General features: G+C 38.6%; 1 protein-coding gene across 1 annotated transcript in view; it reads right to left on the bottom strand.

Annotated features, from left to right (window-relative positions):
* Window positions 1-560: 560 nt before the first annotated feature.
* Window positions 561-23,905, bottom strand: part of KCNK5 (potassium two pore domain channel subfamily K member 5) — a 31,811-nt gene continuing 8,466 nt past the window's right edge. The window contains exons 2-5 of the mRNA XM_074168966.1: window positions 5,231-5,342; window positions 3,499-3,665; window positions 2,194-2,362; window positions 561-1,381 (exon numbers count right to left, since the gene is read on the bottom strand). Of these exons, the coding sequence (XP_074025067.1) occupies window positions 561-1,381; window positions 2,194-2,362; window positions 3,499-3,665; window positions 5,231-5,342 (1,269 nt within the window). The remainder of the gene's footprint in view (window positions 1,382-2,193; window positions 2,363-3,498; window positions 3,666-5,230; window positions 5,343-23,905) is intronic.

The raw sequence follows: 23,905 nt of genomic DNA on the forward strand, positions 1-23,905 counted from the left end.
CTGGTATTCCATCTAAAGTTTCTCATTAAGTACAACTACTGGTTGCACCATTTTTTTGTGGTAACAACTTAGCAATGGGCAACAAGAACAAAAATAAAGCAAACCCCTTGCTTTCATTTGTGATCAAAGCAGGATTCAAATCCAGGTTTTCAGAGGTGAAAGGTTAATGGAGTAACCGAACACATTTGATGCCCAAAACAGTCTCTTTGCAACAGTATAGTTACATTCCCAAACTAATTCCTCAATGAAATGCATAAACGCAGAGCAGGTCCAGTGTATTAACTAGTCTTTTCTTTTCTACTTTGTTCAAGAACCATAAAGTCCCAAGAAGGAGCAGGACTCCAAATTCAACTGTTATTTCACAAGTTTTTCAGGTAAGCAAAGCTGATGGGCTCAGAAACCAACTTAGGACGGGAAAGAGACACTGGAGTTTATTAATTTGGGACTTGCTTTTGTTTTCAAAGAGACAGGAGAAGCTGCAAAAACATGCTTTTCTCCTTGCTCTGTTAATTTGTTCAATATGCACTGACCACTTTCAGAAAACCATTGTCAAACACGCTTCACGTTGCAGCTTTCACATTGCTTACTGTATTATATTCATTCATCAGTTGTTCATAAGGCACAGAAAGTTCTAGCTCGTTATTGGTAAAGGTAGATTCATCAGAGGATGGGAATTTTACCAGTTTTTTTGCAGTTTCAGATTCCTCTGCAAGATTATCATCCATGGAAGATTTTGACGTTTCCTCATCATCTGAGATATCTTCTTCTTCATCATCATCTTCATTTACAAATGTTATATTGGCATTCTCAAATATTAAGGGTCGATAGTCTCTGGAATCCCACACTTCACCTTCTTCTTCACTAATCCTGTCTAGCTGGTTTACAAACATGGTTCCTTCTAGAGGGCTGTCTCCAATATGTTTATCATGCAGGGGTCTCAGTACATGACCATTCTGAATGTCCAGAGAAGCCTCACCATATTCAAATGACTCTGTCTTTGTGTAAGTCACCTGGGCATCTATACTGGCATTTTGCATATTCTGTTTGGCATTTTCTACTTTAATCATTTTATCATTGTTTGTCTTCAGGGCCTTCTTCCCAATTTGTTTAATAAGATCATTGTAGGTCTCTTCCTTCTTTGAAAGGAAGCTGAAAATGTTGACATCCTTTGAGGTACCCATTTGAAGGGGTTTTTTAGACCGAGGATGGTTGTCAAATGACTCTTTTCTTTTTTTTCTCCGTTTCTTGATTGCTTTGTGGACTTCAACAAACATACTGACCTTCCAGTTAACAAAGAGTGAAAGCCAAGCTAGTCCCAGATAGATCCATAACTCCACAAAATATCTGTAAAGGGCATGATAGTTTGCATCTGGATTTACACCTACAAAGAATTGAAAACAAGAACATTACTGAAAGAGGACTCACAGTTGATAAACCTTTGAAGTTATGATCCCAAGAACTATACCCTTCCACACTAACAGAGCCTGCTCGGAGAGGTGGTAAGTGGGAATCTGAAATTCTTCTGAAAGAAAAAGTTTATCCTAGGTTTCTGCTTCTTGGCTGCATGTATTCTGATCACTGGACTACAACATAAAATGCCAGCACATTTATCCTCTCATGTAAGCTACAAAAGTGAACTTTTTCCCTGCTTGAAAATTTCTAAGCCTTCTCCCTGCTATTGAGGTATGGATATATTGAGAAAAGGCTTCAGAATTCCACTTACAAGGACCATCTCCAAAGCCCTAAACAAGGTAGTGGATTTTAGAGAAAGACAAGATTTTGGAGGGTGACACCAGTATGCTCAGCATTTCCTCTTGGCTAGTTCTAGACAGCTGCACAGAGAGCATTGTGCAGTACTTACGTGCCCTGCTTAGTATACCGGATCCCGTCCAAAGGTGTGTTTAACTATCATGGTGGACAGGATAGCTCTGTGCCTGAAACAGGGACCTGGGGCACCTGTTTGGGTTTCAAACTTTGGACTCTAGACTTAGCCCAATAAAGGCCTTAGGTATCTAAACCAAGATTAAAGAGCCAGATCTAGTCCATTGGGTCAGTACCCAGCTTTAATTGAATCTTCTATTCAGCAAAATGCTTTGGAAAAAGCTTAAAAAGCACCTTTTCAAATTAGATTTTGGAAATAGAATTGCTATACTATGCATGTAGTGAAATAATATATAAAATGCAATTACTGACCAGCAACAAAATCTCCAAATCCTATGGTGGTGATAGTGATGAATGAGAAATAGAGGCCTTCAATGTAATCCCATCCTTCAGTCACCATAAAGACAAAGGGAGGAATAACCAGGTGGACCAAGACACCCCAAACAATGAAAATAGCTGTGCATGTAATTTGTGCTTTCCTCTGTAAAGAAAGAAGAAAAGAAAAGAGTCAGGAAAAGATCTCCAAATTTTCTTTTCCCATCCGTAGCAGCAAGCATCATTTTACAGTATCAGATATTTCAAAGTTTTGTGCTAACAGTTTATAGCCATTACTAAAAGTCACTGACTGAAGTAAACACACAACTATTTTATTTTCCCCTTTATGCAGAACTCGCTATTCTTACAACTACTTCCTCAAACAGGAGTATTTCCTCATAGTTTTCTTTCACACTCTTGAAAAGATTAAGGAGTTCCTGGTATTTTATAAATAGGCATACAGACATAGCACTCTAAAAAGCAGTACCTCTGATTTTCCTTTTATTCATTTGAGTACAGAGGTTGACAAATTTTTCAGATGCTTTTCTATCTATGCCTCCTACCCTTTGCCACTCATGCAACCTCTGCACAAAGCTACACACATACATTTCACCATCATTTTCTGTACTTTCTTTTCAGGTGCCGAACCAAGAAAGTTCTTGCTCTGTTTCTGAAAAACCAGGACCTAAACCAGTCCCACTGTCTTTCAGGCACTATGGCCCTGCATGGTCTCCCATCTCTATGCAGAGTTAGAACTGAGACAGAACTCACTCGGGGGTGGGGTGTGTACAAAAACAGAACCAAACCAAACCAAAACCTACCAAAATAAACCCCACACCAAACCACCACCAAGAAAACCAACAAAAAGCCACAAACAAAAACATTATTTTCCAGTCGGTTCACTGCACAGTAGGAAGTACTCATGGCAGCATAGAAGCAGGTGAGAACAAAGCAGAACATCTTATTTCCGTGCCAGAGGAGCTTGCACGGAACGTCTGTGAAATGGAGCCTCACCTACATTTGTCCTACAGGTTTCTAATATAAGGAGATACATGTCTCCATAGAAGCTGCAAGATCTATATTTAGATTCAAAGGTTTCTACAAGATGTCATTTTGCTAAAACTTCTTGCAGAACTAACGTATCAGACCCAATCCCCCTTTCAGTTATTTCTATGCAATGCCATTTGGGAAAACTTGTATTTGTGAAGTGTTTATTTACTATCAGGATTAGCAGGTAAGTTAAGAAGTTTAATTCATGCATCAAAAGTACACAGCACAAGGGTAAACAAGCTAGGGCCTTACCAGGCTTACTCCTCTTTTTGTCAGAAACTGGCCCAGCCTCTTGGCACGTCCTCCAAAGAACTTCCCCAGAGCACTGATCCACGTCAAACAGAGAGGAACTCCAAAGAGTCCATAAAATATGCAGAAGAGACGCCCAGAGGGTGTCTTTGGAGAAACATTTCCGTAACCTAAAAGAGATAAGTATGTGCATGGTCTGTTCTTGTTGCAGAGAATTCAAGGCAATTCTACCGAGGCACAAAACAACATTGCGTGGGCTTCTGCTGTATCAGGTGCTCCTTAGTTCACCATCTATAAGGGCTTTAGTCTACTCCAGCTGCTTGATCTCATGAATCTGGATGCCTTCCAATTCTACTCTAGCAAACGTGTATTATATTAATAAAATGTAGAGTATTACTGCACTTTAAGTGTTTCCTGGATTTTGTGTGTCTTTTTCTTGATGAGATACTAGAAATTTTGAGATGAGCTTTATTTCAAATGATTCCCCAACCTTAAGCAACACTGTTAAAAACTTGATTGAATCAATTTTGTAGAATAAAAGTTAAAAATTCATCCTGAAGCTAGCTTCCATGTGAAAGATGGAACACTATATACTATATATATATATATACTATATATATACTATATATATATATATATATATATAGTATATATATATATATATATATATACTATAACTATACACTCGTGACCTGGTACCTTTCCTGGTATCTGGTAACAGTTTGTGAGTTAAATGCAAGGTGAGTTGTGACATAGCAAGATATTTCATCTGACTTTAGTTTTTTGCTGTTCACAGAACCCAACAGGGCATTACAAACTCAGGCTCTAAAATAAGCAACCTATTTTCTCAACTTCTGCCAGAGCGTTTTTATTTAGGTGTGTTCCCGACTTCAACTTTTTGTCAGAATCTGTATTATAAGTTGGGTATTTTTATAAGTTGGGTATTTTGAGTTTCAAATGACAAAGAAAGTCACAGTACTGCATACGGTTTAACAGTAAGACTTTCATTTCTGTATACCTGCGGTCTTCTCTGGTTATTTTGCATCCCTGGTTTGTTTTTTGGGGGTTTTTGTTTTTCGCTTTGTACATGTAGCAATACCACATAGAAAAGATCTTTCCATAAAAGCAGAAGGCAGATGATGTTGAGCTCTGAAAATCTATTTATCGAAGGAGGAAGAAGTCTTTCAATGCAGAGGGTTTTAAAAGCACAAATCAGTAATGAGATTTAGAAGACAACACTTGTTCTACTTTGCCTTCTTTAAGAGGCAAATAAAAAAATATAGATTGTTCTGCAAGCCAAGAACACTGATAACTAATTAGCTTAAGAGGACGCACATGAGTAACAGGACAGCTATACAAAAACCTCATATGCACATGCTTTAAGTATCAGTTTAATAGAATGCTCTGTAATGCTTTTGTTTGGGGATTTTATGATTTAGAAATATAAGCGCATGAATTAAGGGAACCAGAACGACTCCAGTCATCCCCAGCAGCACCTTGAATCCGTTACATATTGGAAAGGCATACATTTCTCTTCTGCGTAGCCATGGAGACAGTGCCAGAAAACTGGGATTTTTCCCCCTCTCTAAACCTGTAGGTGAACACGTACTCTAGGCAACCCCAGCCATGGGGACCTTCATTTGGTGGCTTAGCTTGACACGTAAATTGGAGAGTACAAACACACTACACCATACAGAAAGCTACAGTTATGAAAGCTGATGTAATAAATACTTACCGATTGTAGTGATCACAGTAGCAGCAAAGATCACAGCGTTAGGCCAGTTCCAGTTGTTGAAAGTATTGTTCCCAGTGATGGCAACACCCTGTCCAGCAGCATTTGACACAACCTGTAAGAAAAGGGTTTCCAGTCATTCTTGGAAAATCCTGGCAGCCTGAAAAAGAAACGTGTCTGTCCCTCTCAGGTTTTCCCCCTTTGTTCATACTTCCAAAATAATCACTCCAAGTTTTCTTTTTTGTGAAGGCTACCTTAGTATATTTGCTAACAATTTTATGAAATATTAAAAACTTGATTCACCAAAGTAGTGCAGGTGCTCTGACATTTAAATAGGGGGGTTTAATTAGATAAACTGGTAAATCAAGTAAAAGTTGAACCCAAATGGATCTCTTCCACAGACCAAACACACTCCTCAAGACTGAATTAGCATAACCTCCAGTGCAGTTTTTGAATTTGATTTAATATTAGGGACATCTTCAGAACTATTATCCATTTCAAAACACTGTTACATGCCTCAGCTTGACTTGGGTATGAGCAGGATGTCATAGAATCCTTGGCAAAGCTAGTGCAATTAATGTTAATTCACCTGCTGTACCTGGCAATGTCAAACCATCTACAAGCCAATGTAAAACTGTACTTTTCAGCAAGGACAGACAAATTAGCACTTTTCCAAAGTATTTCATGCAACAGGACTTGAATCATTGTCCTTGGATCAGGCCCCTTTCTTATCCCCTCTTTGAATCTAGCATGCCATGATGAATGCAAAACATACAATGTTTTAGGGAAGCCAAGTGCAGTTATTGGCATTTCCACATGTTCAGCAAGTCAGGTATTCAGATGCTTAACAATTATTCACCATCTTTGCTTTTTGTGGGAAGGCACTTGGAAGACCCAGCCTCCCTTACCTTTCCAAAACTAGACTGTAGAAAACACATTGATAAATATACCTAATGACTATTTAGTGCAGAAAGTCAAAATTTCAGATCAAAATCATGCATCTTGCCAATTCTGACATGTATTTCTACCTCCCCAAAGTAAAACAAGAAAACAATTTATCATAGTTTCTATTAGAAATCCCTAATTATTTAAATCTTTGCTCTGTCACATCAGGCTGCAGTTAAAGCCTTCTCAGGTTACTCTGCTTTTTTCCCTTCAGTGTAAACCAAGGTTGTCTGAACAAAACTCTTGAGGCTACATCACTATATGGGAGGGGTGAAAGTATCTACAAAAGTTGATTCATATCATTAACACACTTACACACTTTCTGTATTTCTCCCTCAATAAGTGTTGAGCAAAAAAAAAAAAAAAAAAAAAGAGCTATCTTGAGCCAAATACCAAAAATTGGAGGCAATATACTTTTTTCTCAATAAACATTTCTTTAACAAACAGGTGAGCTTTATCTTAAACTGGTAAGAACTTACAGAGCTACCTACAATCAACTCTTCCTTTCCTCGTCACCCCTTTTTTCCTTCCTACTTGATTAAGATCTGATCTTGGACCCAGCAGAGACTCAACACAAAGCTCAATCACTACTGAAAACATACACAAGTTAACACAGGTTTTAATTATTCTTCAGACTTATTACATATCACCACCCTCCTACTGTAATAAAAATGCCCTCAAAGTGAATGTATTGTGCATATACAAGATGCAAACAATTTAATTAAAAATGCACTTTCAACACGCAAGCTATTAGAGAAGATAAAAGGAGAAGGATTGAAAGTGAATGAAGGTACCAAACTAGATTTTTCTCACTGGTAAACTCAGTGTGGGTGCAAAACTGCATGCAGTGTCTTTCCATAGCCTACAGGCTCTGGATAGAAAAGGACAGAGAGAGAGTTCTCACCATGGCAGTATTTGTCCTAAGAAAGTAACGTTGAAATGAGAAGTAGCCCTAAAATGGGCAGGTTGAGAGCAGGCAAGTAAACACACAGTGCCACCCCTTTCAAAAAAAAAAAATAATAAAAAATTGAGCTACAATGGATGACAAGAGTTCATCTGAATAGAGACCAATCAAAGTAACTTAATTTCTGCTGTGGTCTGCAGATGAACTTCCTGAAAGTCCCAAAAGGACATCCAAAGTACCTGATAGAAACAATCTGCTATTTATCCCTGAAAAAGATGCATTTACTTCTTCCACTGCCCAGCAACACTGCACTAAATGTTATATCAAACACCAGTTCTCCAATCATTTTCCATGCTGGAAGTGCACTTGGATAGTTTTTTTATTGCTATTTCCTCGCAGAGCAACTGATCTCATAAGAGATGCACTGAAGTATCCGTTTCCATTGTCACTAGGCCATTATCTCATTGCATTACTCCACCTCCAGTCTGAGCTAATGAGCTCAATTTCCAAGTATGTACAGTTACGTTAATATCTGCCAGCGTTTGAGGTTTGGAGGTGTGAAGGGCGCCCAGATCCAAGGGGAAGAAGCTGCTGGGCTGAGTAGCACACAGCTGCCCTTCCCAGCCAGGCAGTTAACATTTTGGGGGAGAGACGGACAGCTCTGAGATATAAACACTTTATATAGAGAATTACAGATACTCTCCAGCCAAAGCTGCCACCCTCTTCCTGTCCCTATTTGCACACAGTTATCTACGATCTACAGTCTACTTTAAGTCACTTTACGCCTGCAGTAAGCCTGGATGCACTATATGCAGCCCAGCTGCAGGAACAAAGATGGTGACAAAACTCGCTTAGATAGCTTTGGTGCAGCAGGAAACATTTAACTGCTCTCCAAACGGCGTAACTTTTGCCCATACTGAAATAATTAAATATTTTGGCTTCAACAAACAATGTGAGTGGACACTATACAACTTAACAGCAAATACGGGTTTTTTTGCTTGGTAAATCTGTTCCTTTATTTTCATATGCTAGGACAGCAGAATGCCCCAGGTTGCCTCAGCTGTACTACTTAAACTACAGAAAATACGCTCTAAAAAGACTCTGGATGGGAAAATAGGGGGCAAGGAGTGAGAGACAGAAGAGGGTAGAAGATGTAAGTGTTCTTAGTATACTGAAAGATGTCATTTAGAAAAATACCTTTCCAAGTATGCACAAATTCAAAAGCTGAAAATAGTTAACTAACTCGGAATTTACACATCACCTTAGACCCCACCTCATGACGTTTTGTACTGATAAAGACAGGACTTTATTTTCAGTCAAACCACTTTTGCCTCACAGGAATCAAAAGCCCTCTTCTCCCTCATTCTCCACCATTCCAATTCTGCACTTTGGCAAAGGAAAAAGGAAAAGAAGATCTAGAGTCCCTGGAGCTATTGCTGAAAGTAAACAGACTTGCAGAGGGAGATTTAAGACACACAAAAAACTAAAACAGCTTCTGATGACATCAACACAAGTAGAAACCGGGATGCCATTTGAACATAATCAAGCAGACAATTTGCTCCATTTGCAGGTACTTCCCCACAGCCAGACCCCAGCACTGTTAATACCCCTGTTTCCTGGGCTTGGTGACATTTTTATTAACCCTCTGATGACCAGGTTCACTCAAGATTTACCAGATATCACAAGAAGTAGTTGTTAAAGCTCTGTCTTAGACAAAGGCAAGGAGTTTCTCTCAGATGCTTTGGGCACATTCCATTTGCATCCCTCCTACATGACTAAGAGTAGGGCTGAAAAGTTCTCAGAACAAATTTGAAAATAGTGAGGAGAAGCCTTGACCCACATAGATACTATGGATATATTCCTACTTCTATTTATCCTGCTTTTCAACTTTTTGCTAGGGCAAGCCCAGAACAGCAGCAAGGTTTTTCCAAACTACATACTAATGCATTTATTCAAATTGTTTTTTTTCTACTGGCTTGTCAAGGTTAGCTAGGTATGTGGAATATGCCATTTTACTTTGGCTTCTTGGCCTTCAGAAGAAGGAAAAGTGGGACAAAACTATCACCTACCTCTGTAAGCGTAAGTGCTCTTCTAGGAAACCGGGGAGCCCAGAACTGGACACAGTACTCCAGGGATGGCCTCACCAGTACAGAGTAGAGGAGAAGGATCACCTCGGTCAACCTGGTGGCAATGCTTTGCCTAATGCAGCTCAAGGTACTTTTAGCCACCTTTGCTGCAAAGGGCACACTGTTGGCTCACAATCAACTTGATGTCCATGAGGACATCAGGTCATTTTCTGCAAAGCTGCTTTCCAGCTGGGTGTCCCCCAGCATGTACTGCTGCACAGATTGATCCACACACAGCAGTTAGTGATTTTATTCTAAGAGTTAAGGACTGCATGAAAGCTGTGATACAGGGTTTGCATATCAAGTAGGAATAATTTCATATTTGGCATGAAATCCTAGTCACTTTAACAAGGATTAGCTGTGCCTGCTAACAATGAGGAATAAGAAAGAAAAAGGACTTCTGGGGTACTTATGGCCAGGTAGACAGATAGGCCAGACTAAAGACACAAGATAATAAACAGGCTATATAAACTAGAGCAAAACATCCTGCCCCATAGGCACCCTATTACATACAACAGCCAGATATTGCTCAGTGCCACGTCTCTTTTGAAGAGGCTGAAGCCTCCCATGTTATTCAAAGCATTCCTGGAGACCTGAAATATAAGTCTAATAGTTTTAAGCTTCTCCCAGTGGCATGAACAATTCTCTTTTGCTAAGTGTTTCTCCATAATAAAGGAGATGTAATTGAACTATTAAGCCTGAAATCAGAACCAGTGGCTTTCATTCTATTCTCAAGGGTATTACATATACATAAAGGACAATCACAGCTGGCTGCTGCATCCAAAAGCAGAGTCCATTAAAGCAATAACTGATGCATACATTTTGCTTCTTTCACAAGTCCTTTTATTGGAGATGTAAAGATTTAATGCATAGAAAAACACCGAGAATTACAAGTCTACCAAGTACTTTAGAGACCTTCCTACAAGGAAAAAAGCTTCAACATCAGTATCTTTTCACATTGACATTCAAATCTTTTATACAGTTTGAAGAAACTGGGAAACTGTGCAGTAGTTATCTAATCATAGGTACATACAATACTCACAATTTGGCCAATCACAATAAAATTGTCCAGGGTAATAAGGTTTAAATTTATAATATCCGATGAAACTCTATACTGCTGTTCATCTTTAATCAGACTTTAATTTTAACCAAATTCAGCAGCAGCAGAGATAAGCAAACAGGTTAAGTGGTATAAGCAGCTGTATGGACATTTTTCATGGCTTTTAAAAATCAATAAAAGGCTTTAAGTTACTTTAAAAATAATATAAAAAAAGAAAACAACCCATGCCATGCAAATTGCATACCCTTCTACTTGTCCCCCATGGTTTTTGCAGTTACCTAGGTTTTCTGGCTCCAGCTATAAAGTTACAGTAGCAGTCAGCTGTTTATAATAATGAGATTTTTAAATGCAATCAAAACATATTTAATTGTTAATGTTTATCTTTCCAATAATAACAAATTGAGTCACATGTTAAAGACCACCAGGTCAGATATACATTACAAAGCTCTGCTGATGTAGATAATACTGTATCAGGACTACACGTAAATAAAAAGAGAAGAAACCCTCTCAGTCACTATCCCTTTCGAAGGAAAAAAGTCTGTGGGTGGTCACAGCTAGATTGACAGAAGAGCTTCCTCAGACTCACCATGCAAACAGGCAACACAGTGGCTATGGCCAGAAATTTCCTGCCCTGTTGGCACATTGCACTTTGACATCTGCTTGCATATTAAAAGCAGCAGAAGCTATTTCACAGGCACAGTATGAATTTGTAAGTACTTTATAACTAGATCAAAAATAGTAGATTCACAGTCAAATTAGGAATATATTAATCCTGGCTGATACTCAGTACATGAGCTATGACAGCTAAGTTTGTATGTCTAGTTATTAAGCAACAAATATATAGTTAATATAATAATAAATGCCATAATCTATTGTTTTCAGGTATAGTAGTTGGAGAAAGAGAAAAGGGAAGAAAAAAGAAAAAGATATTTAAAGCCAGCTGCCTTCCTCCTGCCCTCCTCAATGTGTCCTGACTGAATGGAGGATACTGCCCATCAGAGAAAATACTTTCCTCACTCGAGTATCTTGGCAGCTTGGGATTTGGGTAAGCAGTGGGAAAGAGAAGCCAACTATGCAACTAATGGTTTTACCAATGAGTAAGAAACTTTTTTCCTCCAATTACTTTTCACATCTAGATATATGAGGTGTACACATGTAATGATTTATTAAAATTTTCTATTTGAGTTCTCCAAAACCATCATATTAACCTATATATTCTTGAGGCTAAAACACTTCACCTCTCCTCCCAGCCTTCACTTCCAAAGACATCTGCGCTACTAAGTAAATCTTGCTATGCCACGATGCTCAGTTTGGTAGCCAGAGACACAACGTGACAGAGCTGCAGAAAGATGAGAGAATCCACATAAGGGTAAATGATTTCATCAAGGCAGCAGAAAGAGCAGCTACTCCAATGTCATCTTCAGGAGGGCTGACTATACATGTGTTCATGCACAGAGAAATCAAAGTTCATCGCTTCTTGAAGAGAAAAAAAAAAAACAAACAAAAATCCTTTGAGGATCAGAATACCAAAAAAAACACAGCCTAGAATACAAAACAGCGGCACCCTACTTGGACACGCCAGCCACTTAGCACCCGGCACATTTATTATATAATCTGCTCAAAGCAGTGTGCTCAGGGGAGGATGGTAGTAACTATCCACCCCTCCAGAGCAGCCCAAAGTCACCAGAAAAGTGGTTGCACACTTGTGGTTCCTGCCATCCTTTTTTTTTTTTTTTTTTTTCACTCCCATCTCCAGGTAATGACAGGCTTATCCTGATCGCTCCCTTGGACTCTGAGTTGCCAGCTGACTGAAACATGCTGGCATATGACCAGGGCCGGCGCACATGGCCAACTGAACAAGCCTTTCGGGCTGCCTTAGCCACTTGACAGTCTCTGCAGGACTATGCTAACCAGCAGGACTTAGGATAGATGACCTTTCATTTCCCTCTCAGCATTATCTGTGCTTGCAATATGAATTCCATGTTTGTCAGGACAAGAACCATGCCAGATGTAAAAAGAAGTCTTTTAGCTGAGTCCTGGATTTCCTACTTCACTTCTGTGGGGAATGGTTTGCGACCTTTTCTGTAGAAAGAAAAATAAGACAAGTGAACCACATTGTCTCGGTCTAACAGGCAACACCCTTGTGTCTTGCTAACCTGTGAGCGTTTTACTGGCCTTTACTGACCTATGCAGAGAGTGGAGCTGGAAGGTGGTTGGGGCAAGAGGGGCAGGATATGAGTCAGCAGCACCTGCATTAGACAAGGATGGTGGGATTTAATAAATTCCACATTTATTAAAGAGGACATCAGTTGACTACACAAGTCCAATTCCGGATCAACTGAGCATACAGGAGTGAATCTGCAGTTAATTCAATTGCTGTGCACAGCATTTCTTCCCAGCTGGCCTATACTAAGAGTTGCTAGGTACTCCAGGGCTCTCGCTAATCCTGGAACTTGTACAATCTATTTTAACAAATGTAAAATCTGAGGCAGAAACAGCTTACTTCTAATAGCATGATGGTGTTATGGCCAGTAGCCACCTACCACAAGGTCAAAGTTGGAACTGAGGCAAAAAAGGGAAGTAGTCATTGAGGGAATAATGTTAACTTTTACTTCTAAAAGAATAAAAACCTTGCAAGCTCATGCTTGGTGCTGACAGATGTAGGTTTGTTACCTAACCAAAGGCATACATGAATAATACCCGAAGAGCTAGAGAGATCTATATTGGTATACAGGATTCCTTCCCCCTTATCTACGAATTGAACTAGAACAAAAATAAAATCAAACCCTGGAAAGTAAGTGTGAGTCCCAGTGTTTACATTCCTACATAGATCAACTACAAATAAGAGGGAACAATTTTTCCCCTCGCTGTCATACACTGCATTTATAAAATGGTTGATTAAGTGTTATTGGAAGTTAAAACATATTTTGCATTTTTCAATCAACAGTTTAGTCTTAAAATACAGTTCCTATCAAAGGGCAAACTTTTGAAAATTCCTACTTGGGGAAAAAAAAACAAAAACCCTGGCAAAATATGGGTTTACATACTTCAGGGGACAGTTTTCTTTCCAGCAATAGCAAGATTTAATGAATCTTGAATGAATCATTAATGGTTCAGAATGAAATGGTATTTTCACACTCCTACCAATACAGCAGATAACATTCTATTGTCAGTTTCCCAGTCTTCAGAGAAAGGAGAGCTTTAAGTAATCCTCAAGTCTTCTTTTTAACTGCTTCAACATATCAGTGTTTCTTTCTAAGAAAGCAATTATAAAAGTCACTTAAATTTGCTAAAAGTGACTTTAAATGATCCACCAATATCTTAGTGTACAAAATAGAAAGGTACACATGTAGGTCAAATGCACTGTAGATACCACATGCTATCCAAAAGATTATAAAACAAGATTGAACTCGCTCTGCAGAGAAAGTTTACCTACTTTGTTGATGCTTCATTTAGCCAGGCAACTTCTGAGTGTTTCATTCTGTTCACGCAACAGGGCTTCTCAATGCAGAAATGAATTACGGAACCAAGACACTCTATTGCTTTCCCTTCATTACAGTTTGGTCTGTCAGCTACTTGGACTTCCATCTAAGCATACCTTTTCTTACCTAATAGAGCCTCCAGCACATGCCACTTCATACAGAGCTGTCCCTGCATCTAAGCCTGATATTTAAAGAATGCACGTAAATACACGCCTGGTTTTTACTTTGCATAGTTTTGTTATATAACCGGACAGTAAACCAGACATCGTTTGTGTCTGTTAATTTAGAATACAGCACACCCAGATGGCTTTTTATACACGTCTTGGTCTTGATTTCTTAATTAGGCCATTTTGTCACAATTCTTTATTGATTTTATTTTTTTTTAAAGTATTGGGAAAACTCCTGTTCCTACACTTCAATATGTCTAGCACTTTTCTTTTTTTCAAAGCAGCTTTGCTAGTTTTATTAGATGGAGAAAGCACACAGTGGGATAACATTGCCCTGTACCGGACTTTGAAACCAGCTTCAATGAAAGTAATAAAGTAGGTGCTCTAAAGAAAGCCATAGATTAGAGCTGCAGATTCCCTTTATTTTACTGATTAGCCAGAAAAGCAGAATAGGCTGTCTAGTAAGAACACCTGAAGATCACAGCATTTAACACAGGTAGGCACACAAGATACTACAGAACACACAGAAACACAGAAGTAGTCTTCAACAGAGGGAAAATACTCTTGACTAAATAACTGCATCGCTCTGCTGTAAAGAAAGCCTAAGCCTGTGTGTGTCCTTTGAAGAACATGACTGAGCTTGAGGAAGGAGTAGAAGGCATTCACATCTCAACCCTACACACATTTTTACACTAGAAAATATTTGCTATTAAGTGTAGTTCTGAGAAAGCTTCATCTGAAATTTATTTAGGTCCTCAGAACTGAGGAAGGACACAGAAATATCCCAAAGCAAACTGGAACTGCTCAGCAGTGAGCTCTAGTATCTCTCTGCAAAAGAGACAGATTGTTGGATAAGCCAATGAATTCTTATTTGCGCCTGAAGTTATAATCACATTAGCTATTCATTTTAAAATTCAAATTACCTGATCCCAGAATATCCTGTATGTACAGAGAGGATTTAAACAAGAGCATCCTTAGTATGAGTTAATGTACTACTGCATACAGACTCCAGAACTCTCAAAAAAACATCGTGAGCAAAGTTTTTTCAAAAGCATTTGCATTTGGATGCAATGCCATCATAAATAAAACTGAAGAGATAATAGTGTCACAGGTCCCTGTCTCTTTTAGGCTAGTGGCCTAAAAATCCATCCTGACCTTACAGAAGAGACTTTCTTTCTAACTGTTCTGCGAAGTGGAAAGGAGTTTTCCCCCACCTTCTCCCAAGCACTGATGACAGCATTTTTTTCTCACCCTCTGGCATCATTATTTTAACGTACCACCAATTATGCATGTTAAACAACCAGAAAGTTCTTCAGTGGACCGAGTCTCAAAAGGAACAGAGTGGAGACTTAAATAAGTCTAGGCACTTCAGTTTGCCTTTTTTTCCCATCCTGGGTTTTGTTTTACCTTTTTGCAAGTGCAATGTTTGTGTGGGAACAATATTAAAAAGATAAATTTGTAACAGGAACCAAGCATCAAGCTTTCTTAAACCGTAACTGCTCACACTGACAACGCAGTGAAGGAAAGAAATAATTTTTTTAACTTGTGAAGGGTATTCTTGATAAAGACAGTACTACAGGCACAGGCATCTCTTTGCCACTGTGTTCTCTTACTCTATATGCTTCCTTGTTGCCTAAAAGAACCAGGGTAGAGAAGGCACACTTGTCACAGATCAAACTTTGTTATTTCATTAAGTGCTCATTTGTTTTCCTATTTTTCAATTACAATTTAACCAGATTAAGTGATCTTTCACAAAGGCAAACTATTTATTAACCTATATTGGGCAGAAGAAATCATGCTCTTCAAACCCAATCTCAATTTATTAACCAGAAATAGCTCTAGTTAGTTGGAGACAAAAAGGGGGGGAAAGGTTTTTTACATGCAAAATTCAAAGATACATGCTCTGCCCTGGTTTTAGCTTGTTATCTGAAGGCCATGCAATACATCATGAATTTAGAGAAGATGTAAAGAACCATCTTCATACTTGCTCGAACTTGAAAGTCTCATGAAAAACTTAATTGTGGCCAATATCTATGAGTCTGGAGGCCTCAGGACACAGTCCAGTGGAAACAATTTGTGAGTCTACTGTCAAATTAATTCCATGTTATTGCTTGGGAATAGAGAAGGTAAATAATTGTGCCTGCTATTCCCTGCTTGGAAAGATGATCAAAACTGCACAAAGCATGAACAGGATACAGAAGAGATGAGGATAAATATCTTGGGCACTTCTGTAGTGCCAGCATTAGATATATTAATATACTCTAGTCTCCCCCCTCACCCTGCCCCAGCTGCCCAATTAAAACCAGACCTACATGTGCTGACCATTTTAGTAGTTGATATAGATGTAAATGCTGATCACTGCCATGAATTCTACTCTAGCTACAATAAGCCCTTAGGGTTGCTTCTACTAGGAGAAAAAGAGTCAGTATCGCTGTAATGTACTGCAAGATCACCCACTCAATCAGCACCATCATCTTTTTGTTCCCACCGGGATGAACACAAGCTTCACAAAACGTATTGGTATTTTTGAGTTTTGCATGGAAAGTTACAGCTGAGTAATAAGCATAATTGAGAGCGCTTGCCCGAGGACATTATGCTTCCCAAGATGCAAATGCCCTCTTTTGTTTGTTTGTTTTGGTTTGTTAGAGTGTGGGGTTTTTTGTCCCTTGGCATGGAGAACAAGGGCTGAGAGTTTTAAAGTTAATGGAAAATATCCCAGGAAATAATCACCATTGACATGACAAGAGAATTATCTCTTGTGGGACAAACAAGTGGGTGTGGAACAAGTGTACTATTTAACCCTCCTAGCTTCCTAACTTCTGCAGTTTCTGAAAATTAATCGAAATACAGTAGTTCCAGTAAAGGGCGTTGATTTAAAAAACAGAAGATGCCTGTCTGTAGAAGAGAACCACTGGAAAACCACCTGACTTAGTTGAACTGTATCTTCCACAAGAGAGAGCAGACTAGCAAAATACAGCATAAAACGTATCTAGTTTCTGTAATTTCCTCCTTCAGTCTATGCTATGAACTGAATCTCTCCCTCAACTAGCCTGAAGTAAGAGGGAGTTCCAGAATGTCTGTATCTTGAAATTGGACCTTATTGCCCTTGAAAGCAATATAGGTTTTGTCATCAATTTTATTTAGAGAAGATAAGGTTTTATACAGGTAGCACATGAGTTGTGATAAGCCCCAGCAGTGCTATAAGCTTAAAAAAAAAAGTAATGACAGAGCAATGAGCTGGCACACTGGCTGTATCTTTTAGAGTCCTTTACTGGCATCATTTCAGTCATTAGCAAGGATGGCACCAGACCTTTCATTCGTATTACCCATGTACTTGGGTAATGTACTTGGTACTGGTGATGTTATAGACTTTGACATGCCTTCAACATATAAACACTTTTTTTCAAACATTTATTGCTCGGCTGATTTGAGATGCCTACAAACAGTTCTGGCCAATTGTACACTAAATCCTTACTGCTTTACTTTCAGTAATAACATATCTTAATGAAGAACCATGTTTCAAAAATTGGGTATTTTGAAACACAGCTTTAAGATGTCCTAGTCACCCACTGCAAATTATTCTGCCTCTCCTTTCCCATTCTCTGGCATCAAAGTGCTATTGTAATCTACAGGAGTAAGTGCAAGTGAAATATATTTTTTTTCATTATATCTCATCGGTCCAGTCACACAGTTTAGGCAACTCAGCAACAGAAGCACATCAATAAAAACAAAAGGGGAAGAACTTCAAGGAACAGTCAGATGCTTGAAATTCCCTTCCTGATGTCTTGCTGTCATTCTGCAAAGCACTGGCACAATTTCTACAATTCTGGTCATCTGCTGTCAAGAAATGGGAAGAAGCAGACAAGGGCTAGAAGAATGAGGAAACTATTATGGGTCAGCCAAATCACTTTGTACTGCAAAAATGAAGGCTGAGATGGGATAGCATTGATTTCTTTTGTATGACATCAGAAACTATAATGTAAGACCACAAACAAAAGCCATTTAAACCAAACCCAGTGTTGGTATAAGAACAAAACAAAAAAACTGAGTGTGAATGAAATTAAGCTGTAAATTAAAACAGGTTCTCGACCTGTGCAATAGTTTTTAATCAAAGCATTAGGCATGGTAGTGTAGATGAACCCTGCTGTCTAAGCCAAATCCAGTTTAACAATGGTTTAGTTTAATGTAACTATTTCTACAGCGTGGTGTTACAGATAAGATTTTAGATCTGAAATCCTTACTGCAATTCTAATGCATTGGGGAGCATATTATTGTCCTACAGTAAAATCCCCTTAGTAATAGAGGAGTTCTTCAGACAGAAATTGTGAGAAAGAGTAAACAATTTCACCATTTTCTGTGGCACCATTCAAAGGCATGCAGGATTTCTTCCTCAAGGATTGATATGATGGAGAGTAGGGGAGAGAAATGTTATAGAGTAAAACAAATTACTTGGAAAGAAACAACTGTACTGATAAGTAGAATAACAAAAGTTTTGCAGCACCAGCTTGATTTATATTTTTTTCCTGGCAGACTTCTAACAAGTTTAAAAAGGTCTCTCAATAAGGCTTGAGCATCATAAAATATATGTCATTTCCTTCACTGAGTAGACTAGTGAAGGAAATGCCCTACTGATTTTGTGAAGCTCATCTTAGGACCATATTTAAGAGAAGTACAAGTCAACATTAGTGATTTTGTAATGATAATTTGCACTTGTTAATTGTACAAAATGCTGTCCTATTGAAGGTTTGTTTACAGATGGCTATTATGTCTACAGCTACAGACATAACACAAGTTATCTTGTTCAGATTAAGCAAATTTTGCATGAAAATATTCCATCTGATAATGGAAACAGAACAGTAATCAAGGATTGCAGCAGAAACACTACACCACTGCGAGTACAGGCAGAGGAAGTGAAGAAGGGCAGGTCTTTGTTCTTTTGTTTTGTAAAAAGCAAAGCAAGAGTTACGGTTATCCTTGCAACTTTCTGTCATAAACCTCTGCTTTACAAAACAGTATTTTAAAAATAAGCAGTTTGAGAACTTTTCAGTCAAAAGACACATAACCGTTTTCTAAAAACCCTCACACTGTACATATGTGTTTGCGGAAACCTGTTGTACTCTGCCCAGCTGTGATTTGGATAATGCTTATCGATTTCACCATCTGCAACAAGTGCTGTGTTTTGCCTTTTTCCTCCATCCTCATGGAAACTCCCCATTGCTTTCCCAAACTACCTCTACTGAAAGGAATGCCCCAAGTCTGAGGCTTCAGTTTTCACGCAGTAAATTCAACAGTAAGGCCACAAAAGGACATTCAGCCCAAACAAGGTTGGACCTAAGCACATACCCCTTCTTCCTTACTCCTTACTAGGGCAAGTTGAGGCCAAGCCAGCATTGCTCACATTGACTTGACAGAAAAGCTGTGAGTAGTCAACTCTTTGGAAATATTTGCTGCTGTTTCTGTACCTTGAATGTGTAATAATAAACTCTCTCATGGCTGTATTGGCAGTTTTTCATTCTTAGAAATGAAATCAAGCCCCTAAGCACAGAAGAACTTAAAGCCACTGTTTTATCAGAAATCAAGCAGTTGTAAGCTGCTACATGGTGAATTTTAAGGGGTTTTGTCAAATGGAACCATTACAGTTGAATGATTAAGCTTCCCCTCACTACCAACCCTTGCTGTCCTGCTGCTAACATTCTCTTTGCCATAACAACAAGCTAGCAACACACTTCAGTAGTGACCTCTCAGCCCAAATGTGTGAAAAAGACTACAAAGGGTAAACTATTGAAATGAGAGAATGAATTAATTCTGCATTAAACCCCCAAGTTTTGGAATATTTTCTATTTTAGAATGAAATGCAAAGTCATAATTGATACTTAGGTGGTAAGAGCCCATAACAAAAAATTCATTTGAACAAATGGAGCTCTACTTCCATTCTGCAGTACAACTAGGTGTTACTGTTTCCTCTGGAAAAAAGTTCTAATTTGTAGGGGTATTAACCTCTTGGAGGCATGTCAATATTTTTACAGCATGCACTGTTTAAGACTTGCTTGTATATGATGTATAGCATGGACAGTTAATTTTCCTATAAGTCATAATTCACAGGACAAACAATGTGAGGGATATTAATGGAAAGAGATCAAGAAGGTTATTTCCTTTTTGTGGCTTTCTGCAGAGTTAAATAATAAGTGAAACTCATAAATCAGCAAATTAGTTAACTGGAACTATTTTGTCATTGCAGAATTGAACACTGAAGTTTACCTATTTGTGATACTTGCAAAACCTATTCTTGAATGAACTAATGCTGCTTAACTTTATTTCTCCTTTCCACTTATGTGCAATGGATGCAAACACCAACAGTTTTGAAAAGGCATCTGGCTTCTTTGACAGATCATGACTACAGAATTTAACAGTTGATATGGACTTTTCCCCCTATTAATTTCAGGACTAGGTTCCAGTTTAATGAACTAGTTAATAAACTATTTTGATGAAAAGCATATTCAGTGCTTTACCAGCATTCCCTTGCTCTTGTGATGAATGCAATTATAGAACTGTTTCCTTTTCACTTTCCCAAGTTCCACATAGACATGTTTTGAAGACAAATTAACTAAAGGTTACTGCTGCATGAGAACTGCAGCTGTTCTGCAGATGCTGAGTGCCCCAACTTTTCTTTGGCCTCAAATTACTCTCATTCAGAAATAAAACCTATTAGATGATTTTGTATCTTTCATTAATACAGCTTAATTTTGAGGGCTTCTGCGCCACTATGCTTATAACACACTTTCCCTTGGTTGGAAACAAAAAAAAGTATTTCAACAACTTTTATGTTGCATCAGCTGAAATTAAGAAGTTGGAATAATCTATAATAGCAGATTAGGCTTCCTTCCTATCTGAATACATACATGGTGACTAGTGTAGCCAACTCCTCTTTAAAAGGGCTTTGGAAAATGCTGTTGTCCCCATTTTAGAGATAAGAAAGTGGAAGCAGAAGAGTTGAGAGTTTAATCAAGCCCGCACACCAGTTTGTGTTAAGCAGGGTTAGAACCAGACGGTGTTTACATGAGACTATTGCAACAGAGTGGGTACCTATTGCATAAGCAGATGCTAACCCATGCAGCAGTCAGTTTCCAAAATAATTTATTTCGGTTTAGCTGCAATTGATTTAAGTAGATCTAAATTACACCAAAACAATCCTAGTATCAATAAAAACAGTTTACCAAGATTAGTTTACTATATGGGGAGGGGTTGGACTATATCTTTGAAGTGTTGCAATTTATTTTTTTTCCCCTTATTCAAACAAGGCCTCAAGACCTGGAGCAGCAACCTAGTTAATCTGTGCAGATATTCACCCGCCCATAAAATGGTATAAATTGGAATATTTGGATAGAAAAGCCTTGATACTACACAGAAGTAAAAGGGGAAGCTGAGTTTAAAAATGAAGCTTTCCCCTTGCCCCCCATGCTTCAGTGTATAAGAATAGTTCATTAGGACAAGTCAAACCACAGGTGATCCAAGCTTGACAACTTTGCTTACAGAGGCCTAAATAAGCTTTTCAACTCAGTGAATGAACAGCAGCATAAAGTAACGTGATATTAAGAAGCATACTATGCTCTCTCCCATTTATAGCCATGCATAAAAACATGCTTCAGATTAAGAAATTTACCGAAAGTCACTTTGTTAGAACACCCTAAAAACTCTTTGGAGTTTATTTCTTAGTAACTAGGACCAAAATGTCATAGGCTTTTTGTTTCACAAGCATTTTTGTATTTCATCCCCAAATTTCAATACAACATTAAAGGTCTTGCTTTTCTGAAGGAAAACTAGATAGAAGCTGCTGCCAAAGTGTACTAGTAGCATCACACATGTTTAAAAGCCTATATTAAGGAGAAACAAGTTTAAAAAGCAAAGGCGGCAGTTCCTGGTAAAACAACTGTTACTTGTCTGACAATTCAGTGAGCTTACACATACTAGAATAAAAATCTTGTTTTTCCCAACAGCATCAAATCAAGGAAACAAAACTAAAAGTGATCAGGCTTGGGTGGAGCAGAGTACTAAGTGTAACAACATTTTTAATCAAGTAGACTTTTGAACTGCAGAACAGGAGCAAGAGTCACACAGTTGGCTATTAACTCTTTGGGGCAGAACCTTTATTAACTCACCTTGTTAGGGCAAGCAAACAACAAAGTTTCCAGAGCCAACTGAAAACTTCACATAACCTCAACTGTGCTCCTCTCTCTCCCTGTATCTGTCCATCAGACAGCAGGAGGCGGCGACAAGGCAGGCTTCCAACATCAACATGGACAGGATGCTTTGTGTGAATAGCAAGGTGATGGGTTTATGTTAAGAGGAGTAAGAAAGGGGAGAATGCCTGCCACAGAAACACTATTTGCTTTGAGATTTCTGTTACTATGTATTTAGCTTTATCAAGGGCTTAAACTAAAACAAAATTTTGTTATGGTACTTACTACAAATCCCTTCAACACTAGATTAGCTCAAGACTGATCTTTGAAGAGGATTGGGAGGGAGAGGAAGCTGCTCTGGACAAATATTTTCAAATATAGACAGATCTGCCAGCACAGTTATAGCATGATATGAAGAACTGCGATCAGTAACTAGGATAAATGCGCTGGGAAACAGTCTGATCTAGACACTCTCAGACCTGTAATGGCATATCTTGCCTAGTCTATCTTGTTTCTTCTGCTGGGTGAGTGAATTACTGGTAATAGCATCAGTCTGCTAGTCAGAGCTGCCTATGCATTAGAGTATTTCTTAAATACAATTGAGTCAGCATACACACAAACCCCATTTTTGCAGGAATTGTATAACATTGAAAACCATACCACCACCCCCACATGTGCGCTGGAACACAATCTTCTGCTATTATGTTCAACACTATATTACTAAGTACACAGAAGGGGCTTCATTCCCATGAGAGCTTCCAATCAGTAACTTTAACAACTAGCAGAGCAGATACTGCTTCAATAATTCTTCAATGATCTTCTCAATCCCATACAACATTCAGTTCCCAGGCAAAAACCAATGGTAAGAAAGTCATTGCATATATCCTGTAGAAAGCGTTTTGAATAAGTGAAAAAGCAAGTTTAGTCAACTGAAATCTTCCAACCTTAAGACTACCAAACCGTGCAGACTTCCAGATTCATAATGATTCCCATACATTTGCAGGTCATTTCTAAACATCTAACACGAGACAAGCTGAAGGCAAAGAGTAAAGTACAGCTTGACGCGTGGCAGGTAATTAACAGACTCTGTGCCCTGTCACTTCTCAACTCTCCCATCCCTGATGCCAAACTAGTCCGCTATCTTCTTGCTACTGTACTAAAGGGAAGAGGGATGACCTGGCAGAAGCACTACAGTTTGTCGTCTCTTTGTTTCACTCTTCCTTCCTAGCCTGGATTTCCCGCAACTGACATCTCTAACCGTTCAGCAGGCATCTATTACCTTCTTAGAAGCTGAGACAGGGGAAGCACTTGTACATTGCTACGTAGAGAACCCTCGAGCTTAAAACCCGCTTGGCACACAAGATGCTCGGAAGTCATCAAAACCACAGAAAAGCTGCAGTTCTCAAGTAAGTGAGACTCTTTTCCTAAGAAAGATGCACAGAATTCAGCCGAAAGCACCTAGTCAGTGCATAGTGTGAAACTATTGCAGTGTTTCTCTGCTAGGAAACAACAACAAGCAGCCAACTGTGGGGACATCTGTCCAAATAACCAACTAATTGTAGCAAAGCTGAGCAAGCATTGTTAACACATAAAGCCAAGGTATTCTCAGAGTGCAAACTGTATTTTACTTCTCTTAAATGTAAGATAAAGACATCTATGCTCATTTCATTAATCAAGTTGACAGCTTTAGGACCTTGCAGAGACTACATAGCAGCTTCATGAAAACACAGAGTTATCCTACAGTCACAATCCAGCTAATATACTACCTTGAAAATGTAGTATTACTGTAACAAATCACATAGAGACACAATAAAGTT

Source organism: Numenius arquata, chromosome 2 (assembly GCF_964106895.1).
Source record: "Numenius arquata chromosome 2, bNumArq3.hap1.1, whole genome shotgun sequence".
Lineage (NCBI taxonomy): Eukaryota > Metazoa > Chordata > Aves > Charadriiformes > Scolopacidae > Numenius > Numenius arquata.